This window comes from Protopterus annectens, chromosome 2.part1 (genome assembly GCF_019279795.1).
Source record: "Protopterus annectens isolate FY-2018-M chromosome 2.part1, PAN1.0, whole genome shotgun sequence".
In the NCBI taxonomy this organism is placed as follows: domain Eukaryota; kingdom Metazoa; phylum Chordata; order Ceratodontiformes; family Protopteridae; genus Protopterus; species Protopterus annectens.
This window is the reverse complement of record NC_056729.1, coordinates 1714864484-1714885344: the sequence shown is the minus strand read 5'-3', so window position 1 is coordinate 1714885344 and position 20861 is coordinate 1714864484. Positions and strand designations below refer to the sequence as shown.

At 43.6% G+C, this 20861-nt stretch overlaps 1 protein-coding gene across 7 annotated transcripts in view; it reads left to right on the top strand.

Moving 5' to 3' along the window:
• Window positions 1–20861, top strand: part of EIF4G3 (eukaryotic translation initiation factor 4 gamma 3) — a 3593176-nt gene that overhangs the window by 3317644 nt on the left and 254671 nt on the right. For all 7 annotated transcript variants that reach the window (XM_044063163.1, XM_044063168.1, XM_044063165.1 and 4 more), the window contains one exon: window positions 11078–11224. In XM_044063163.1, the coding sequence (XP_043919098.1) occupies window positions 11078–11224 (147 nt within the window). The remainder of the gene's footprint in view (window positions 1–11077; window positions 11225–20861) is intronic.

The following is a 20861-nucleotide window of genomic DNA, read 5'->3' as shown; positions in this document are numbered from 1 at the left end:
TTCCAGATGCAGCTCTCTGCATCAAGTGCAATTTCCCTTAAGAGCACACAGAGACCACAGTCAGTCCAGGACTGGTTTCTCACTCTTTCTCCAGATCCCCAGTAAGACTCCCCATTGGGACAGCTATGGAGTTGAGATCTCAGCTGATCGACCAAGCCAATGCCTCCAGCACCCTCTCTGTCCAATCAGTGCTTCGTGTCCCTGCCCAAGTAGCTGACACACACACTCTTTGAGGTTTAATTTAGACACACACACACACACACACACACACACACACACACACACACACACACACACACACACCCGGGAAAGTCTGGCACAGGTTTGCTAGCTATGCCTCCTTCTGCCCAGACTGTAAGGTAGTTTTCACTTACCCCAGTCACTCCTGCCAGCTACCTTAGGGCTCTTTCAAGGGTACCCAATATACTGAGTGATATTAATATTAATCCAAATGGTAGTTTGACCAAGAGCAAGGCTATTAGGTGTGGTCCACACAGTGTCACCAAATAAATATGCAAGTACACTCAGAACTTAAATATCTCTACACAGATCAGCCACAGTGAAAGGTTTAAATATATTTAATAATAAAAGAACAAGACAATACTAAATATATATTCACAGTACCACAGGAAATATTTAAAACAAAATTGTGGGACAGTCTCAGAGAGAAAAATGTCTAAACTAAGCTTCACTATATTCCTGACTGAATCTAAGAGAATTATACTCTTCCCTAGAAACTTACTACCTTGTCTATGGAACAGGCTCCCTATCCATGTGAAGCAGAGTCCCTAACCCAATTCAAGTGCAACATGGACAATTGGATTTGAAACCCAAAATTATCCCTAGGTTGGCAACCTATGATTGTAACGGAGATAGGTAACCTGAAAATGGTTGATCTCCCAGACCCATGCTTACACTTATCAAGGTTATCAGAAATAGTCAGAGATTTGGGATGCATGGCTAGGCTTAGAAAGGCCCTTGTGGTTGTTAGCTTAGTAAATACCTATGACCCTATTAGAGCAAAGCAGATGTGGTGAATGGGTCTTGTTGTCAGGTCCAAGACAGAATGCTCTGCCTCAGTAAGAGACTTCTCAAAATAGTATCTAAAATATTATTGCTGGGATATCATGATGAGAATGGCATCACTTCTTGTCTTCTGTTCCCAGGCAAAACAACCATTGATGGCAGCTGGTAGAATTTAGTATCTACCTGTAAAAATATACAGATAAAGGCTTTTGCTCAGATCTTTGGCAGATGCTGGAAGTCATAAAACAATTGCATTCTTTCATACTTCAAAAGTAGAAGTTAGTTCACTCCAAGGACAAAACTTCCTAGCACAGACCATCTCTCTAGCTGCATTGAAAATGTGAGAGAGCCTCTTTATTGCATAGCCTATAAAGTAATTTAATTTCAGATATTTTTCTAAAGTGTGCTGGACTGAGGTTAACCCTCCAGTTTCCTCTGTTAAAATACATTTAAACTGTTAACAATAGTGCATGTACATTTCTGTCCTCTTCCAATAGGGCACACTGTGGATACATTTTAAACACAACACTTTACTAATATATTTTGAACACAAAATCTCTACAGAGCAGTTTGATATACACATAACATGCAGATGTTATATGATCCTATCTCGCCTACATTCTGTACTGATGGGCTCGGAGCCGATCCTCGGCTCCGACTCGGCACGCTATGCTATAGAGCGAAGCCTCTAATTGGCTGAGCTATTCTTTATCCCAGGATGCACCACCACTAATCCCCCAGATCTCGTTTGCCACTTACAAGCTAGGACGTGGTCTCGAACTTGGCTGAGCTAAGTGTCTTTTTGAGAGAATTTTTTCTGTCAGAAAATGTCTTTAAAATTAACCAAAAGCTGTTGTAACGGCTATCGCTGTATTTAGCTACTTTATTTGTTAAATTTTTGTGGTAAAAAGTTTGTGTTTCACAGGGAAAGGTCCCCGTTTAAGTTAGAGGGGCCTTCCCCTCGTGCATTGTTGAGTACTGTTGTGTGTGACTGCTTTTTGCCTTTTGGTAGGTCAAGCACTCGTTTTAGTTAGAGGGTTCTTGGCCCTCCTTGGTATCTAGTCTTCCAACTGTTTAATGGGCCTTTTTGACTGCCCTTCTTGTTAAAAAAAAAAAAAAAAAAAAAAAAAAATGTTCTTATTTTACGTATAGGAAATTTTTCTATAGTAGCTCTAGGCTAATACGTTGTCATTGTACTATTGCATCATGTCTAAAGAACATAAACCCTCAGGGTTTACGAAGTGCACACGCTGCAATTATAAGATGTCTATTACTGATGATCACTCCTTATGTGTTTATTGTTTGGGTGCCAAACACCTTCAGGAGTCTTGCAGCATGTGTCACGCATTCTCCTCTCGGGTCCTACATGAGAGTCAGAATAAATTAATCTTAAAAGGGCTCATCAAACCCTCTTTCGAAGAGGCCTTCTCTTCTTCTCCTTCTCCGGCTAAGAAAAAGAAGTTGTCGGCTCCGACCAGCCCGTCGGAACCGACCACTAAGAAATCTTGGCAGGCTTCTCCATCGGCTCCACGGACTTCGGAGCCGAGGGCGGAACGGTCTGCCTCGATGCCTCCAGCCTCGACTCCTCTGCTTTCGGAGCCGATGGCTGGGGCTTCGAGAGGTGGGTCACCTTCATCGGCTCCACTGATTTTGGAGCCGATAAGGGTTGCCCGCTCAGACTCTTCCCCTTTGGCGCCAAAGTCCTCTTCGGCACCGAGGGAAATTGGTTTGGGGTCTCCCTTGGCACCGATAGTGATCGAATCAATTCGGAGCCGGTCCCCTAGCCCTTCGGAGCCGATGGAGAAGTCTACTTGGACCCGTTCGGTCTCCTCCAGGTCCTCCAAGATGTCGGATTCGGACATCGACAGGGTGCTTCAAAGACTGTTCCAGTCCCCAGTCTTTCAGAAATTAGTTTCGGCTCCAGCCCAGTCGGCTTCAGAGCCGATGGCCCACTCTGTAGTTGTGATTCCTCCTCCAACAGCTTCGGCACCGTTGGAGCCGGTACTGGTGGAGCCGATGGAGATTTTCGGGTCGATTCCGACCCTCACTCCAACCCTGGCCTTTGGGTCGGTGTTTAGTACACGGACCTCTTCGGTCGGGCCCGGGGGGGACATTTCGGGACCGATGTTTTCAGTTCCGAGCCTCCGTCTCGGTGCATCGGCTGCGGGGGTTCCGTCTACTGTCGTGGCTCCGGGGGTTGGACCTTCTCAGGACTCTTGCGGTCCGGCCTTCAGAGCTATGAGGAGTGCTTTGACCAAATCATCTTTGGCTACCTCCACGGTATAACCGGCACCTTCCCTAGGTGCGGAGACTGGGTCTTTTGTAGTTCCCCTGTCGCTAGACAGCGGAGCCCTGGGGCCTGAGGTCACCCCCAGTGGGGTTCCCCTCCTCCTGGGGGTCCTTCTGAAGCATCTTTGGAGGAACCCCCAAGGAAGAGATCGTGCAAGAGGAAGCATGTCGACTCCCCCGATGAGTCTCTCACGTCGGACACCGATCTTGATGATGCGGAGGGGTCCCCCAAGTCGTCCTCGGATGATGTCTCCTTTGCAGACATCCAAGAAGTCCTCAAGCAACGAGGCGGCTGGAATTCCAAACCCCCTTCCGCTGACGAGTCGGTGTTCCTCAAGGCCTTCGGGGCTCAGCCCTCCGCCTCCTGGGTGTCTCTGCCCTTAGACGAGCTCCTAGATTTGATTTGTCGAAGGGCGTGGGAACACCCAGACTCTGTGGAACCAGTGCCTACTCGCCCAAATAAATTCTTGTCTGCACCCCCGGAGAAGGAATTTCTGACTAAAGGCATGACTGTAGATGCCCTGGTGGTGGCATCTGCTACCCAGCAAGATGTGGCAGAGGCTTCGACGTCCATACATCCTCCTAATAAGGAGTCTAGGAGCATGGACCGGTACGGGAATCGCACCCCCTTAGTTCAGCTGCCTTTACCTTAAGGTCCCTGAACTATTTGGCACACTTCACCAGACTGCAGAGGGATCTGGTCAAGGAGCTCTCAGATTCCCTCTCGAGTAACCTACCTGAGCAGCTGGCCCAGACGGTTAGCTCTCAGTTGTCGACCCTGTCATCGATATCTAACTCGTCCATGAGGCTCATTTCATATGCAGCCGAGGGGGCGAGTAGAGCGGTGGGTACAGGCGTTGCTCTACGGAGGCAAGCCTGGCTCCGTCTGTGTCATTTCGCGGAGGCCTTTAAGTCTTCTTTTGCTGACGCCCCCTTTGACGGGTCCTCTTTGTTTGGACCCAAGGTAAAAGACACACTGACCCGCTGTGAGCAAGAGGGAAAGACTTTGACTGCCGTAGGGGCATGATTTTCCACTCCCTTTCGGCCTTATCCCAAGGCTAAAAGAGGAGGGAAAATGTGGTTCCGCAAATCCCAGAAGCCTTATCCCCCACAGCAGGACGATCCCCCTTCTAGAGGCAGAGGAGGGGGAAATTTTTCTGGAAGACGCCGTCCCAGAGGCGGCAGAGGCCCCCGCAACACTGGAGACCGCGAGTCCTTTCGTGGCTCTTCAGCCTTCCACAATCCCTGAAGGTTTGCCCGACTGTGCAGCTCCGGAGCCAGTCGGGGGTCGTTTTTCGAGGCACCTAAAAGCCTGGGAAGGTATCGCCGGAGGTTACGCCATCCCTTTTTCTTACTCCCCACCTCCATCCAAGAAAATCCCGGACCCGCCACCCAGTCAACGGGAAATTGCAGCCTTAGAAGTCTCAAAGCTGCTTCAAAAAGGAGTCATCCAACCGGTCCCCGCAGACCAGATCGGATTAGGGACTTACTCAAGATTCTTTTTGGTGCCAAAGAAGACCGGGGACTTGAGGCCCATTTTGGAACTCAGCATTCTAAATCGTTCAGTCAAAAAGTCCAAGTTCCGAATGGTCACCTAACAATCCATTCTCCCACTGCTGGAGAAAGGAGTTTGGATGTGCTCCATAGATCTCAAGGACGCCTATTACCACATCTGGGTAGATCAGGCGTCCAGGAGACATTTGCGCTTCAGCCTGGGAGACGGTCACTTTCAGTTCCGTGCGCTGCCCTTTGGTATCACCACAGCCCCCAGGGTGTTCACCAAATGTTTGGCGGTCGTGACTGCTCACCTGAGGAGTCTAGGATTCCAGGTGTTTCCGTATCTGGACGACTGGCTCCTAACTGTCACCTCCAGGCGTCTACTATTGCAGAACCTACAAGCCACAATATCACTAGGCACTTCCCTTGGAATTACCTTCAATTGGCCAAAGTCTGTGTTGCTGCCATCTCAGCGCATAAGATTCATCGGAGTAGAGATAGACTCAAACCGAATGCGGGTCTATCTTCCTACAGAAAGGATACAAACCATACAGGTTCAAGTCCGAGCCTTGCTTCTCAGATCCAAAGCTCCAGCCAGGATGGTCCTGCAGCTATTGGGATCTATGTCGGCCACTGTTCTTCTAGTCCCCTTAGCAAGACTGCATATGAAAATTCTCCAGTGGCTTCTTTCGACACAGTGGTCCTTTCAGGATCTTCCTCTCAGTCACCTCATTCAGATCACGGAAACATGCAAGCGGGACCTTCGCTGGTGGCTGGTGCCCTCCAATCTGAATTGGGGACGACCCTTTGTTCCACCTCCTCCTATGGCCACTTTGACTACGGACGCCTCCCAGATGGGGTGGGGGGGGGGCATTCCCTGGGCAGGTCAGTCCAAGGCAAATGGCATTCAGAAGAGAGTCTTCTTCATATCAACATTTTGGAAATGAGGGCGGTGCTTCTGTCTCTACAAGCCCTCCACGATTACCTCCCTCAGGGCATAATTGCCGTTCATTCCGACAACATGGCAGTGGTATGGTATCTAAACAAGCAGGGAGGGACCAGATCCTACCCTCTTTGCAGAGAGGCCATGAGAGTTTGGGAATGGGCAGTGGCGACCAGACATTTTCTGATAGCAACCCATATCCCTGGCAAATCCAACGTGATAGCCGACAGACTGAGCAGAACTATCCTCTCTCCTCACGAGTGGTCTCTGAACGATGCAGTGACAACTCGGATCTTCAGCAGATGGGGAACTCCTTGTTGCGACCTCTTCGCAACCCCGCTGAATGCGAAGTGCAGAAAGTTCTTCTCCCTCACTCCAGCTCCGGGAGAGAGTCCTATGGACGCGTTAGCCCATCCTTGGCCCACCGGCTTGCTTTACGCCTTTCCCCCAGTTCCCCTCCTTCCCAGAGTGATCCAAAAGGCGTCTCACTTGGGGAACAAGATGATCTTAGTTGCCCCTTACTGGCCTCGTCAGGTATGGTTCCCCTATCTTCGGAAATATACACTGGACGGTCCATGGTTCCTGGATCAGATCCCAGACCTATTAATTCATCAGTCGGGACAACTCCACCAGTCCCTTCACACTTTGAAGTTAACAGCTTGGCTCCTCCTCTTCTGACTATAGTCAGGAATCATACCTTAGACCCGGAAGTCATACATATCTTATCTTCGGCCCACAGGTCTACCACTAAGAAATTGTATACTAGCAAATGGAAGAGATTTGCTATTTGGGCTCAACTCCGAGGTCTGGATCCCATCACTATTCCTGTATCGGAAGTCCTGAAATTTCTATCTTCCCTATTCAATCAAGGTTCTTCAGTCTCTACCATCAAGGTCCAATTGGCAGCTATTTCCAATTTTCATGAATCTATAAACCCACCTTTAATGAGCAACAGATTGTGTAAAACCTTCATGAAAGGTGCTGTGCTTTTACGACCTTCGATTTCTCATCCTGCTCCTCCGTGGGATCTCGATGTGGTATTACGTGCCTTAACCTCCTCCCCCTTCGAACTGGCAGCAACATGTGATTTGAAATTTCTATCTTGGAAAACTGCCTTTCTGGTCGCGATTACTTCTGCCAGAAGGGTTTCAGAGCTTCAAGCTCTATCTGTAAAACAACCGTACCTGTTTTTTCACAAAGATAGAGTATCCCTCAGGCCTATTCCATCCTTTGTCCCTAAAGTTTGTTCCAGTTTTTGCCTGCAACAGTCATTAGAACTTCCAGTTTTCTTTCCAAAGTACTCAAAGCGGAATACATCTTCCATACATTGGATGTTCACAGGCAGTTGCATTTTTATTTAGACAGGACTCAACAAACAAGGAAAACAGATCAATTGTTTGTGTCTTTTTCGGATAATAAATTGGGCAAAGCCATCACAAAGGTCACTATTGCCAAATGGATCAGGGACTGTATTAGTCAAGCTTATTCCTCTTCTAATAAAGAGCTTACGACCTCTGTCAAAGCTCACTCTACAAGAGCTATGGCTACTTAAATAGCGTTCCATTCTAAGCTTGCCATTAGTGACATTTGTGCTGCGGCTACGTGGTCTTCCCCGCACACTTTCATTTCCCACTACAAATTGGATGTGGCATCTCGGGGGCGAGCTTCATTTGGTTCCACAGTGCTCAGGAGTGTTTTCCAGTGAGCCACCCAGGATTTTAGGTGCTAGGGATGCTGTCCCATCAGTACAGAATGTAGGCGAGATAGTATCACATAACATCTTTTAGTTATGTACTCACCATAACTTTAGATGTTTGGGATCCATCTCGCCTACATTCCCAATAACCCACCCTCCTTCCCCCTACCTTGGAGATCAGAAGAGATCGGACGGTCCGAATTCTATTGTTTCATCTTGAAACATCTGGCAATGTTATATAAACAAGTTTATGTGTGTGTGCATGAATGCGGACAAACAAGATCTGGGGGATTAGTGGTGGTGCATCCTGGGATAAAGAATAGCTCAGCCAATTAGAGGCTTCGCTCTATAGCATAGCATGCCGAGTCGGAGCCGAGGATCGGCTCCAAGCCCATCAGTACAGAATGTAGGCGAGATGGATCCCAAACATCTAAAGTTATGGTGAGTACATAACTAAAAGTTCTAATACATTTGTAACACAAGCATCTTATATAAATTAGTTTGATATTCATAAGTGGCATATAATTATTTACAAAATTCCAGCTAGCTGTGCTGGCAGCATCTGCTTCAGTCACACAAACATTGCATCTGTAGTGCTCTTTCCTAGCATGAAGCCATATTGCTGCTCACTTATCACCTTCCTTTTTAACCTATCTTCCACTACTCTTTCCCATAACTTCATCCTGTTGCTGATCAATTTTATCCCCTCTGTAGTTACTACAGCTCTGCACATCACCCTTATTCTGAAAAATTGGTACCAGTGCACTTATCCACTCCTCAGGCATTTTCCGAACACCTCCCTGCTTCCACAGGTATGTCATCTGGACCCACAGCCTTTCCATTCTTCATCCTCTTCATGGCTGTCCTTACTTCCTCCTTGCTAATCCTTTGCACTTCCTGATTCATTATCACCACATCATCCAAAATTCTCTCTCTCTCTCCATTCATCAACCCCCCCCCCAAAGTACTCTTTCCATCTCACACTCTCCTCGCTTGTGAGTAGGTTCCCCTCGTTATCTTTTATCACCCTAACCTGCTGCATATTTTTGCCAGCTCGGTCCCTCTGTCTAGCCAATCAGTACAGGTCCACTCCTCCCTCCTTAGTGTCCAGCCTTTCATACACCTCACCATATGCCTCATCTCCTTGTACTCCTGTCTACTTTCTTCATCTCTCTGACAATGTCACTACTTCTCCATTAACCTCTAGTCCTAAAAGAGTGCTCTGGCTTTTATTACATCCCCCTATAGTCGGCCTGTCTGCATGCAAACCCAAGTACCAAATGCACATCTCTGAAAGCCTCTCAACTTAACACTGAACGTTTGTTTGCCAGAGGAAAACCTTTCGTTACATTCATTGTTGTCTTATTTACTTGCTTACACAAAACACTTGTTAGATTGCCAACGGCCTTAATCCAGACATTCACCATTGCAAAAGTAAGAGAGATATATATGTACGCATGTGTATATTTACGTGTGTGTGTGTGTGTGTGTGTGTGTATATATGTATCTCACACACGCGCGCACACACAGATGTATGTATATTATAATCTGTGCACTTTTACAACCCATCCGCCTTCAACAGTTCAGTTTTACAGCATGTTAATTTAAAAATGCTTTTGACCAGCCTTTCTTGTCTTTGCATTTAAATGCCTATTATTTTTAAAACTACAAACGAAGAAAAAAAGGTGCTTTAGTATTTTTATCCAATAAAATAACTGAAAAATCTTTACTAAAACATGCATTTTATATCCTGGCATGTTTTATACAAGTACTGTTAAAAAATGGTTTTAATTGGCTACTTTATTTTTTTTTTTCTCCTTCCCTCCAGTGTCTTCCTAAACATTAATGACAAGAAGTGGGACATGCATGTGTTTTCCCCCTTAAGTTTAACAAAAGTCTAATCCTTCCACTTTTTCTTGTAAAGCCATATTTCACAAATAGCTTAGTGCTAAGCTAACTGCCCTTGTGAGCCATTTTAAGCCTAGCCAATTATCCCTGTGGGGACCAACCCTACTGCTTGTGTGTGTGTGTGTGTACCTACACCTTAGGCCACCCTCCCAAATGTGATTGCTGTATAATTTCACATTTATTCATTGATTTCAGTGTTGCTGGTCTTCTTTCTGTTCATCGCCATCTCACAGTCCCAGTCTCTGCATCAAGTCCAAGGTACTCCTGGTTCTTTTAGCCAGCTCCTGTACCATTTTTTTGTTTAGCAAGTATTTTGCTATAGAACATTGACAAAGGTTTTACTGGAAAGTCTCTCTCTAAGCTTCATCGTCAGAAGAAAGCAGAGCCCCCTTCTGTTTGATGGCTCACTTTTTGTTGGACAAACTTTTGTTATTTCCTCATTAGGCTGCTCTACATCAAAAATGACTTTGATCCTGCAGTAAAAATATTCTGAAGATAGTTGGGTACAGCAGTTTGAATCTCATACCTGTCTGTCTACACACTCTGACTGCTGGAATAAACCTGCTTCTCTACTGCATGGTGTACAGTGAATAATCGTTTTCCACAAACACAGTCTTCAGTTGTAATGCTTTAACCTTTTCCCCCAGTTTTGTCATGATCACTTCTTTCTGCTGGTATGATTGCATTTTTACTAATACAGATCTTGGCTACTTTTTCATAAATAGGTTTGGAGCATAACACATACTCTGCCTTTTCAAATAAATCCTGATATGGAACACCAGTCCAGTTGCTTGTTTGTGCTTTCATAAAAATAATGCAGGCGGTTTCTTCCAGTGTTTCTGGTACAGCAGACAGTCTCAGGATTTCCCTGCATGTTCTGACCTCTATAACTCTACCATATTGAAACATCTCTACTAGAGCAGTCTCATAGTTAGCCAACCTTTTCTTCATTTTGAGCTCTAATTTTTTGCAGTTTTATCATTTCAGTATGTTTAAAACTTTTTTTCCCATCCATTTTGTTTGAGTAGATACACTCCTTCAGTGTTTCGTTTATTTTAATCAGTTCAGAGTACATTTGACTTTTCCCTCTCGATTACTGGAAACTCACATCATGCACCAAAGCTGGAGCATGAACAGCTGCAGGATTCTTCCCATTCAGTGTTTTCTCTCACTTTTCTAGTTGATTTTCTTTCAGGCTCGCGCTCTCCCTCTCCTTTGATGGCATCCAGGCAGTGTGTACCCAGTAGCGAGTAACTGAATTTTATTAAAACTGTCAGAGTTACTGACCCCTATCTCTTATTTCTTTTTTTCACATTGGGAGAGCTGAACTTGTTGTCCAGTTTGCAGTCATCTTGGAAGTTGAGAGGATCAGTGATTTGTTTTAAAAAAAAAAAAAAAAAAAAAACTCTTAGACTATTAGATGGTGCAGAGAGGGGCCAGAAGGTGGGGAATCTGGTATGTGGTGGCAGAGTGAAAGGGAAGGAGCACCTATAGTGAAAAGAATGATTATGTAGGCTGGGGTTTGGCTCTACATTAACCATCCTAGAATTATTATGTGGTAAGTGCAGCATTTGATTCCTGTATAAAATGTTGCACATCAGGGCAGAGGCTGAGTAAAGTACATTCGGATTCTGCAACATTTGAAAAGAAAAACCTTGAAAGCTAGGATTTTTCCTGCAGCCAGTTTAAACTGTTATCTTTTTTCATTTGTTTTGCAGAAACTAGAATTCACTGTATTGGACTCTTCCAGTCCATCTGAAGCACTTTCAAAGAAGCAGTTTTCTGCAGATGAGTTGAATGCCCAGTTAGAAAAAATTATCATCGAGGAGAAAGCAAATGACGAACTTATTTTCGACTGGGTAGAGGTACAGTAACAAGTTTATTGATTTAAAAAGATCTGCTTTATGGTCGTCATTGTATTTGTTTAGTATTGCATGTAGCCTTTTCATTTTAGTGGGTGAAAAATTTGCCTCTTCAACAACAGTGCTCACTTACTGAAACAGTTTACAACATTTATTAATGTAGTTCATTTTGAAATTAAACATGTAGAAGTCTTAAGAGCCAAACTTTTATAATTTTTGTGTTTTTTCAACCGACTTATTTGTTGTCAGATTTAAAAAAAAAAAAAAAAAAAAAAACAGGCAGCCAAACATTTATAATCAGAATTCAGATTGCTATAGAATTTCCTGAGCAAGCCACTCAGTCATCAGCTTTTAGGTTCCAAAGCATCGTGGGTTATGCTTTCAACTTGCTTGGGCAGTTTGTAACAGTTTAAGGGACCTGACATAATAGTATCCTTTGGAAAGAGGGCTACCCATGGAAATTACCACATTGATGATACACCCCTAAGATTAGACCCAATGGTCAGGGATTTGTGAATGCATGTAGACAGTAACCTGGTCTTTGATCATCAGGTGTCTGCGGTAGTAAGGAAATTATTCCATGTTGCACAACTTCTAAGTGATGCCATGTCATCTAGGTCCAGGTATGTCATTGCTGTACTGTACTCTGCCCTCATTGGACCACTTATCAAGTACAGCACCCCCTTCAGTATGTACATGACCAGGCACATACAACAGCTGGAGCATCCATGGAGGCTCCTCAAAAAAGAATACAGAGTATTGGGGGGGGGGGTGGTATAATGGTTAAGGTGTTTACCTCATAGACATAAGGTACAAGGTTTGATCCTCACTTTTGGAAGAGGAAATTGACTAGGCCTAAAATGGCCCACAAGTGCAGAGGAAATTGACTAGGCCTAAAATGGCCCACAAGTGCAGCTAGTGTAGGTACTTATCTAGAAACAAACAAGTCCTGTGCAGGCCTTCTCAAGGCCCTATCCATGTACTCTTGTCTCTTACAGACTACTGAAGGGCAATATATTCCTGGCCTACAAACCTGTTGACAAACCTTTTGCACATCCAAAAAACAAATAGCATTAGAATTACCCAGTCTAGGCACCTTAAAGCTAGTGTGCAGCAAAAATAGGATATGTTGGAGGGAACAGGTGTGTGCTTCTCAGAGATTGTCCCTTCTCTGGGTCAAGGCTCCCATCCTTGTGAAGCAGATTTCTTTTTTAACCTAATTCAAATGCAACTTGAACCATTGGATGGGGAAACAGAAATGTACCCTTTGTCTGCCACTAGTGTCTACGTTAGACATAGGCAACCTGTAAATGCTTGACCACCCCTGCCCAAAAGGACATGCACCATTTAAAATAGCCCTAATATATCAAACCTTGTCAGATACACTTAGAAAGTGGCTAGGCTTAGAAAGGCTCCCTGGAGTTATTAGCCTAGTAATTACCTACGAACCTCTGTAAATGTCTCCAGTCATTATCATCAAATTGTTATGCCAACTCAGATAAGTTGAAGACGTATGTACCACTGGTTCCATAAACTTTGTCTGAGCCCATCAAATTAGACATTTTTCACACTGCATATGTGAATTTGCCCAATTTACAGGGATACACAGCAATTGACAGATGTGTGAATAATACACCTGTTGTTTTTTGTTTCCTTTTAGTTTGACAGGTAATGGAAGACTGGGTCTATATTAGAACATCAAAGTTTCAAAGCTTTGAATGTTCTAATATCGACCTCCATTCAGCGAAAGCTGAAAATATCGAAGCTACAGAAAACCAAATTCTTTCCTAGGGAAAGAATTCAGTTGTCTGTTTCTGTTGCTTCGGTATTTTCAGCGCTGTGGTGGAAAGTTATGGGTCGGGTTCAGGTAAGTGAGCGATTGAGCATGGGTTAGGTTAGTTAGGGTGCGGGTTAGGTATGTGTGCGATTGTGTGGGCATGAGGGTTAGGGCGGGTTAAGTGAGTTAGGGCTAGGGCGCAGGTTAGGTATGTGTGCGATTGTGTGGACATGAGGGTTAGGTGAGTTAGGGTTAGGGCGCGGGTGAGGTGAGTGTGCGATAGTGACGGACCTTAGGGTTTAGGTTAAGGTAAGTGGATAGTTAGTGGTGTATGTATAGTTTAATGTAGGGTTAGGTGTAAGATTTTAGGTGTATGTGTGTGGATTGCTGTTTGTTTGGTGTGCTTGTGTTGTGTGTGTGTTTTGGAACAGTGAATTTTTCCCCTAGGAAAAAATGTGCTGTTCTGTATGTTCTATGTTTTCAGCTTTCACTGAATAAGGGTTGATATTAGAACATTCGAAGTTCTGAAACTTCGATGTTCTAATATAGACCCTGGAAGACTGAAGTATTCAGAAATTTCTGCTAGCATCTTGTGTAAAGATGAATTGCAGCTTACTGCTTCATGTGTAACATTTCCATATACAAATTTTGTTTGCTGTTCTGCAAATTCATTTTTCTTTAGGTTAAAATGTAGTATTTATTGGGGGGGGGTGTGCATGTAAAAGTCATAACAGTGCAGTTTTGTAAGTAAGCTCTGCAGGTGGTATGGTATTTTATTTTCAAATGAGGGGAGCTTCCTCAGCATAATGCAATCACTTTTTTTTTCTCTGTTGTCTTAACGCAAGACTTTATTTCATATGTGTGGTCTTTAAGGGGTTCCCCAGTCTTCTCCCACTATCGTGTTTTGTTTTGTGGTGTTCAGTTGAACTTTGCTGCATGCAAAGTCATTGACTTCCTGGACAATGATTGCTGCTTATTTAACACTTTTTTTATTTTTAGATTTGGTGCATCACCTACTTGAGTTGATCTTATAGTTCTTCCCAAAACAATTAGAGGCTATTTTATTTACAGACCAAATTGAAATGGATACCTACGCAATTCAACAGACTTATGGCTGTAACATCAATCCAAGAAAGGAACCAATGGCAAAAGATGTTTGAATAAAAAACTATAAGAATGCAGCTGAAAACGGCTGGTACAGGATGAGCAATTAGCCTCAACCGAACAATGTAAAGAACATCTGAAAAAAATTAAACAAAAAAAATGTAAATACCCCTTGTGACACCCGTGCCCTGGCCCAGCAATCAAGGAGCCTCAGTCCTCACCACTAACACCATATATGAGGAAAGGATAACAAATACACACAGTAAAGTGCAATTTCCCTTAAGAGCACACACAGATCACAGTCAGTCTTGGGCTGGTCGCTCCCTTGCTCCCCAGGTCCCCAATAAGACTCCCCATTGGCACAGCTATAGGGTCTAGATCTCAGCCTAGCTGGGCAAGCTAATATTTCTAGCACCCTCTATGTCCAACCAGTGCTTCGTGTCCCTGCCTAAGTAGCTGACACACACACTCTGAGATAAGTTTATACAACCACACAGACACTCCTGGGGAAGGATGGCACAGGTTCTCCAGCTGTGCCCCTTTTACCCAGACTATACGGTAGTTCCACTTGCCACCACTCAGCTAATCTCATCAGCTACCCAAATGCCCTTAAAAGGGTGTCCAGTTATTACTGTGCAATATTATTATCCAATTGGTAAGTGTGACTAATCAGTCAAGGCTTATTAGAGTGGCTTTGTACAATAAACTCTATAAATATGCAATGTACTCTAGAGCTTAACTTATCTCTACACAAACCAGCCACAGTTAAAAGTTTTAAAATATTTAATAAATTAAAAACACAAGACAATACTTTCTACTACACAGTCAGTGCTAGTCAAGAGAGTTCAGAGATCACACAGAAATACTTGAAATAAATCAGTAGTACAGTTCTGACATCACAGAAAAACACTTTGTCTAATCTTTATAGTCCTAGCTATTTCTACAAGAAAACACACTTCTAAGATAGCTTAAGAGAGCATAAAGCTGTGCCGAGTTGGATATCAAGACAAAAATGCTTGACTTAGCTTTCTTTACAATGCAGATGGCAGTGTTGCCGCATTGTTTTAAGTTCAACATTTCACATTTACAAATGATAGAACTATTTGCACAATTCTATCTGGCTAGGCTGGCCGCCTTCATCCATCTCTACCAGTCTTCACACCAGTCACCCCATCCCTTTGGCTTCTGTGCCACACCTCTCAAAGGCAATCTTCCAGTCTCCTCCTGTATTTCTTTCTTGGTTATCTAACACAGCTACATACATTAATTTCATTTAAATCAGACTAATAAGCACCTCAGGATCATGTTCCTCCCTCTGAGAACTTGCCTCAACAGCAACAAGTAGTGTTTGTGTTAAGAAAGCACAAGTTTTAAATCACACACAATTATTTTTCATAACCTTTAGCAGGTGCTCTTTAACTGCAGTGCTGTACTGCGTGCACCTAGTAAATCAGGTGAACTTTTAGATGACACCTTTATCCATTGTGGATGAACTCCCATTCCTGAGATATTAGGGTAAATATTAGAATGTTCTTGATACTGATACAGTGCACCTCACATAGTTCTATGTTTGCATTTGTCTTTCCTAAGTGTGTCCACACTGCATGTGTTGCACCCTTTGGTATGACATTTTCACATTCCATTTTCATTTTATTAATGTAGATAACGTAAAATTTCATGTTTTTTCTTAAATCTCTTGCAGACACTGTGTATTAACTTCAAGCCCTATATATCTGTTAGTAATGTTTGTACTGATGGCTACCTACCATATCCTGTCAGCATGCCAATGTCACTTTGCTTTCTTAACCCATGATCTACTTTTCATGAAATATTAGTGCAGATGTAATAATGTTGATATTAATACAGCATGTTTCAAATATAGTTGTATTTTTCCTGTTTCTTTTTCTCAAATGTGTTTACTGTCATTTGGTTACTAACACACACACACACACTCTCTCTCTCTCTCACACTCACTCACTGCTTGCATAGCCTCCCCAACATGATAGAAAACTACCCCATTTCTGATTTATTGATACAAGTATAGAAATTATTTCATACTTTTTTAAATTTTCTGAAAATAAGTATTTCATTATCTCAAGCCCTGGATATCCAAAAGTGATGTTTTCACTGAGGATATCTGCCGTTTCGTGTCAGGTGACGGATGCTACCTTGTTTCCCAACATGTGATGTACTATGTAGTCGTTGTTGGTCTTTGTGCTAAAATGATGTAAAATACAGTACATTATCATAGAAATAGTTATCGCTCTCTCTTATCTGAGTGTGTTTTGGTACCTTTTGCACTAATACTAATTGTATTCTTTGCCCCCCCCTAAATATATATTGCTCCTTTATGCAACATAACTGTAATGTTAGCCTTAACAGTAGAATATTGTTAATATTAATAGCAAAATCTTAAATGATCAGACACATTCATTACTTGCAATGTTTTACTGTGATTTTATTTTAGTAATACAAACCTGTTCTATAGAATACCTAGCATTATATCACACCCTATTCTGTTAAAAGAATATGGAAATAAATTTATAATTTTCATAACTTTTTTTTGTAAAAACAGTTCTCTAATTCCAGCCCTGTATATCCCATTGTGATTGCTTCACTCTGCTGACCTACCAGATCATAACAGCTTGCAGAGTTCAATATGTTCCCTAATGCTGGACCCCAGCAATTATGAGATATACTAATATAGATATTAGGTTAACTTTTATCTAAAACTTTTACATCTCTGGATATGTTTCAGACAGCATTTCTTACAGACAGTTTTTATATAAGCACTCACTGCATACTCACCCCCCCCCCCCCAATGATTGAAGCTGTGCCATAAACCAAGATACAGGACCTAATATTAGCAAGTACACTTTTGAACTCTTGTTTGCACACACAGACGCACCCAGCAACTACACTGTTTTTTGATTCTACTATAAAGCAAGACACAGCAACGTAAGTGCACTGTTTTAAAAAAGATGTACATTGTTTGCAGCATAGATATTCAGTATTGGAACACTGACATAAGGCAAGATACAGCCACAAAATCTCTCCCTGTATCTTTCATCATCTTAGTATAAGTAGCAAAGGAAAGCCAAAAATTATACTGAACAGAGAACTCTGGGACATATTTTAAATGTTACTGCTGTATTACTTGGAAAGTTGCTGCCCACCCCAACACACACACACACACACACACACACACACACACACACACAAGTATCCAACAATTATAGCTTTATTCACTTTGTGTGTCACAGGTGTATGATTGCAATAATGAATGAAGCTGCACTGTTCAAATAAAGAAGCATTACACATGGTGAGCAGTGTAGTAAACAAAGTGGTTTTAGTCACACATATAGTTTCATAGGTTGGTACTAGGCTATTGGCCCTAGGGGCCTATACAAGCCTAGCCATAACACTTTCCTGGATATTTCTTCCCTGGACTCCTGTCTAGCAGGGCAACGAACGTGATCCCCGGGGTGAATTTCCCATCTCCCATCTCCCATCCAGTCTTCAAGGTTCTTTTTGAAGGAGGGCCAAGGAAGCGCTCTGCTTGACATGTATGCGTAGTCTATTCCAGAGTATGGGGAGTCTCTGGGTCAGGAACATATCCCTCCAGCATGTTTTGTTCATTTTGATGACAAGGTTTAGATCCCTGGAGCATGTGGCTCTGAGGGATTGGGATTTCTTTAAGTGGAGCATGTCTAACAGCTCAGGGTTTGACATGGCCTTGTATGTTAAGCAGAGATCGCCTCCGAGTATACGATATGCCACAGAGTATAGCTATGTCACAAGATGGGTCACAAACTGGCTCAAAGACAGAACCCACAGAGTCAGAGTTACTGGGGCCATGTCAGACTCGAAACCGGTCAGAAGTGGCGTCCCACAAGGTTCTGTCCTGGGACCTCTCCTGTTCGGTATTTACTTTTCTGAGGTACAGGCCAACGTGGGAGGACTATGGCTCACCACGTTTGCAGATGACTGCAAACTGGGCGCCATAATTGACTCTCCAGCTGACACAGACATCCTTCAAAAAGGTCTCGCAGAGACGGATAACTGGTGCCAAAGCCATGGTCTAAAGCCAAATGCCAAAAAGTGTATAGTCATACCCTTTGGCAAAAACAATGTGCCCACAAATTACCACATAGGTGGTAACCCATTAAGTACAGAGAAAGTAATTAGGGATCTGGGGACCCAAGTTGATAGCAATCTCTCCTTTGACAACCACATTGCCAAAGTGGTTAGAAAGACCTTCTACATAGCCCACCTCATCATGAAAGGATTCACATCTAGATCAAGAGAGGTAATCGTGCCCCTTTATTCATCCCTCATCAGGCCCATCATAGAATACAATGCCCCTTTTGGGATGTACCTTACCCAACACCTGCAGCAATTAGAAAGACCCCAAAAGTACCTCACCAGGAGGATCAAGGGACTCAAACAGATGCCATATGCTGCTCTGTTAAAAAAACTCTAGCTCTACTCAGTTGCATACCGCCTACTTCGAGGCAATCTATGCCTGACATATAAAGCTATGTCCAACCCAGAATTAATGGACATGCTCCACCTCAGTAAATCTAAATCCCTTAGAGCCACGCGCTCGAGGGACTTGAACCTCAGCACAGAAATAAATAGAACATGCTGGAGGGACAGATTCATAACCCAGAGGCTCCCTTTGCTCTGGAATAGAATTCCAATTCATGTTAGGCAGAGCACCTCACTGACTCTCTTCAAGAAGAATCTTGATGAGTGGATGGGGGATCATAGGTTTGTCCCGGGGATTACTTCCGTGTCACTATTAGACAGAGGCACAGTAAACTAAACTTTAAAAAGGGCACAGTATACTCAAATCAAGGGGTGGCATAAGCCAAACACAATCGGGCTAGGCTTATAAATGCCCCAGGGCAGATAGCCTAGTATGAACCTATGGAGTTTTTTTAGATGGTCAGTACAGGGCATCTCCTTTAGGCCTGTGATTATTTTAGTGAGGTATTTCTGCACCCTTTCCAGCTGTTGCAGATGTCTTGTGAGGTACATACCAAACAGGGCATTGTACTATATAATGGGTGTAATGAGGGATGAGGACAGTGGGACAATGACCTCTTCATTTCTGGATGAAAAGCCCTTAGTGATGAGGTGTGCCACATAGAAGGATTTCCTGACTGTTGTGGTGATGTGGTTATCGAAGGTGAGACCACTGTCCACCTGTGTCCCAAAGTCTCTCATCACACTTTCGGTGTTTAGTGTACTGCTACCTATGTGGTAATTCATGGGTACATGGTTTTTCCCAAGGGGATAACTATACATTTATTGGCATTAAGCTTGAGCCCATGGCTCTGGCACCAAGCATCTGTTTCTGTAAGGCCCTTTTGTAGAATATCCACATCATTTGGAAATTCAATAATGGCTCCCAGTTTGCAGTCATCTGTGGACTTTGTTAGCCAGAGTCCCGTAGTGTTGGCCTGCACTTCTGAGAAGTAGATGCCAAACAGAGTGGTCCCAGGACTGAACCCTGAGGTGCTCCACTTGTCACTTGTCTGGAGCTGGTTTTGGAGTCTACTACTTTTACAGTCTGGGTTCTGTCAGTAAGCCATTTGGCAACCCATCAAGTGACGTAGGGATTTATGCCCAGCTCAGTAAGTTTATTTATGATTCCAGAGTGGGGGGGATGGTGTCGAAGGCCTTGGCGAGGTATAGATAGGCTGTGTGGACCGCCTTACCCTTGTCCACAGTTCTGGTGACTGATTCGAAGAAGTCAGTCAGGTTCAGGAGACAAGTTCAGCCCTTCATGAACCTAAACTGGATAGGGTCCAGTGTTTGAAGGTGGCCAGTGTCTTTGTTTATAAGTTCCATGATAATGCGTTCATTCCCTTCCAGATCAGGCTCGTCAGACTGATGGTATGGTAGTTCCCGGGATCCAAGGTGGATCCCCCCTTGTGGAGTGGGATAACTGTAGGTGTGCGCCACTCAGTGGGCACGCAGCCTGAGGTGAGGCTATGATTAAACATGACACTTAAGTGAGGTGCTAGTTCATTTTGTAGTTCATGTATTACACAGCCCGGGATGTCATCTGGTCCCATGGATGCTGTATTCTTAGCTATGGAGAGTGCATTTTCTACCTGTGTGGCCGTGATTACCGGAATTTGGCAATCTTTTGGTATTGAGATGGGCCCTTTAGTTGGGTGAGAGGGGGGTGAAGTTGGCACTAAATGGATCTGCCAGGATATTGGCAATATCCTTGGGATCAGTATATTTAATGCCATTCTGTTGTAGCTCAGAGTAGATCTGAGCATTGCCATTTAGATTCTTGACATAACTATAGACTGCCTTGTGGTTGTCTTTGGAGTCTTTGGCAATTTTATTTTCGTAACTAGCTTTGGAGGATTTTATGAGGGATCTCAGCTTCTTACTGAGGCTGGTAAAGGAGTTTTTTTTTGCATCCTGGGATTTTCTTCTTTTCTGCAACAGTTTCTTCCTTCTGTTGTATGGTTTGTTTATGGCAGGGGGGCCACCGGATTGGCTTCCTTTTTTTGGAGGAGAGCGTCTTAGTTGTCTTTGGGATGGCACGATTCATGCACGAGTGGATGTGCTCGTACAGTGCCTTAGTGTAGGATTCAGCAGTCAAACTTTCAGCTGCCGTCTGCATGGTTGTCATGAAGTTTGTCACTTATGACTTGAGTAGCATGAAGTTGGCTTCGGAGAAGTTTTTTTTACAGAGGTTTCCTTACTGGGGGTGGGATGTGGATGTCGAGG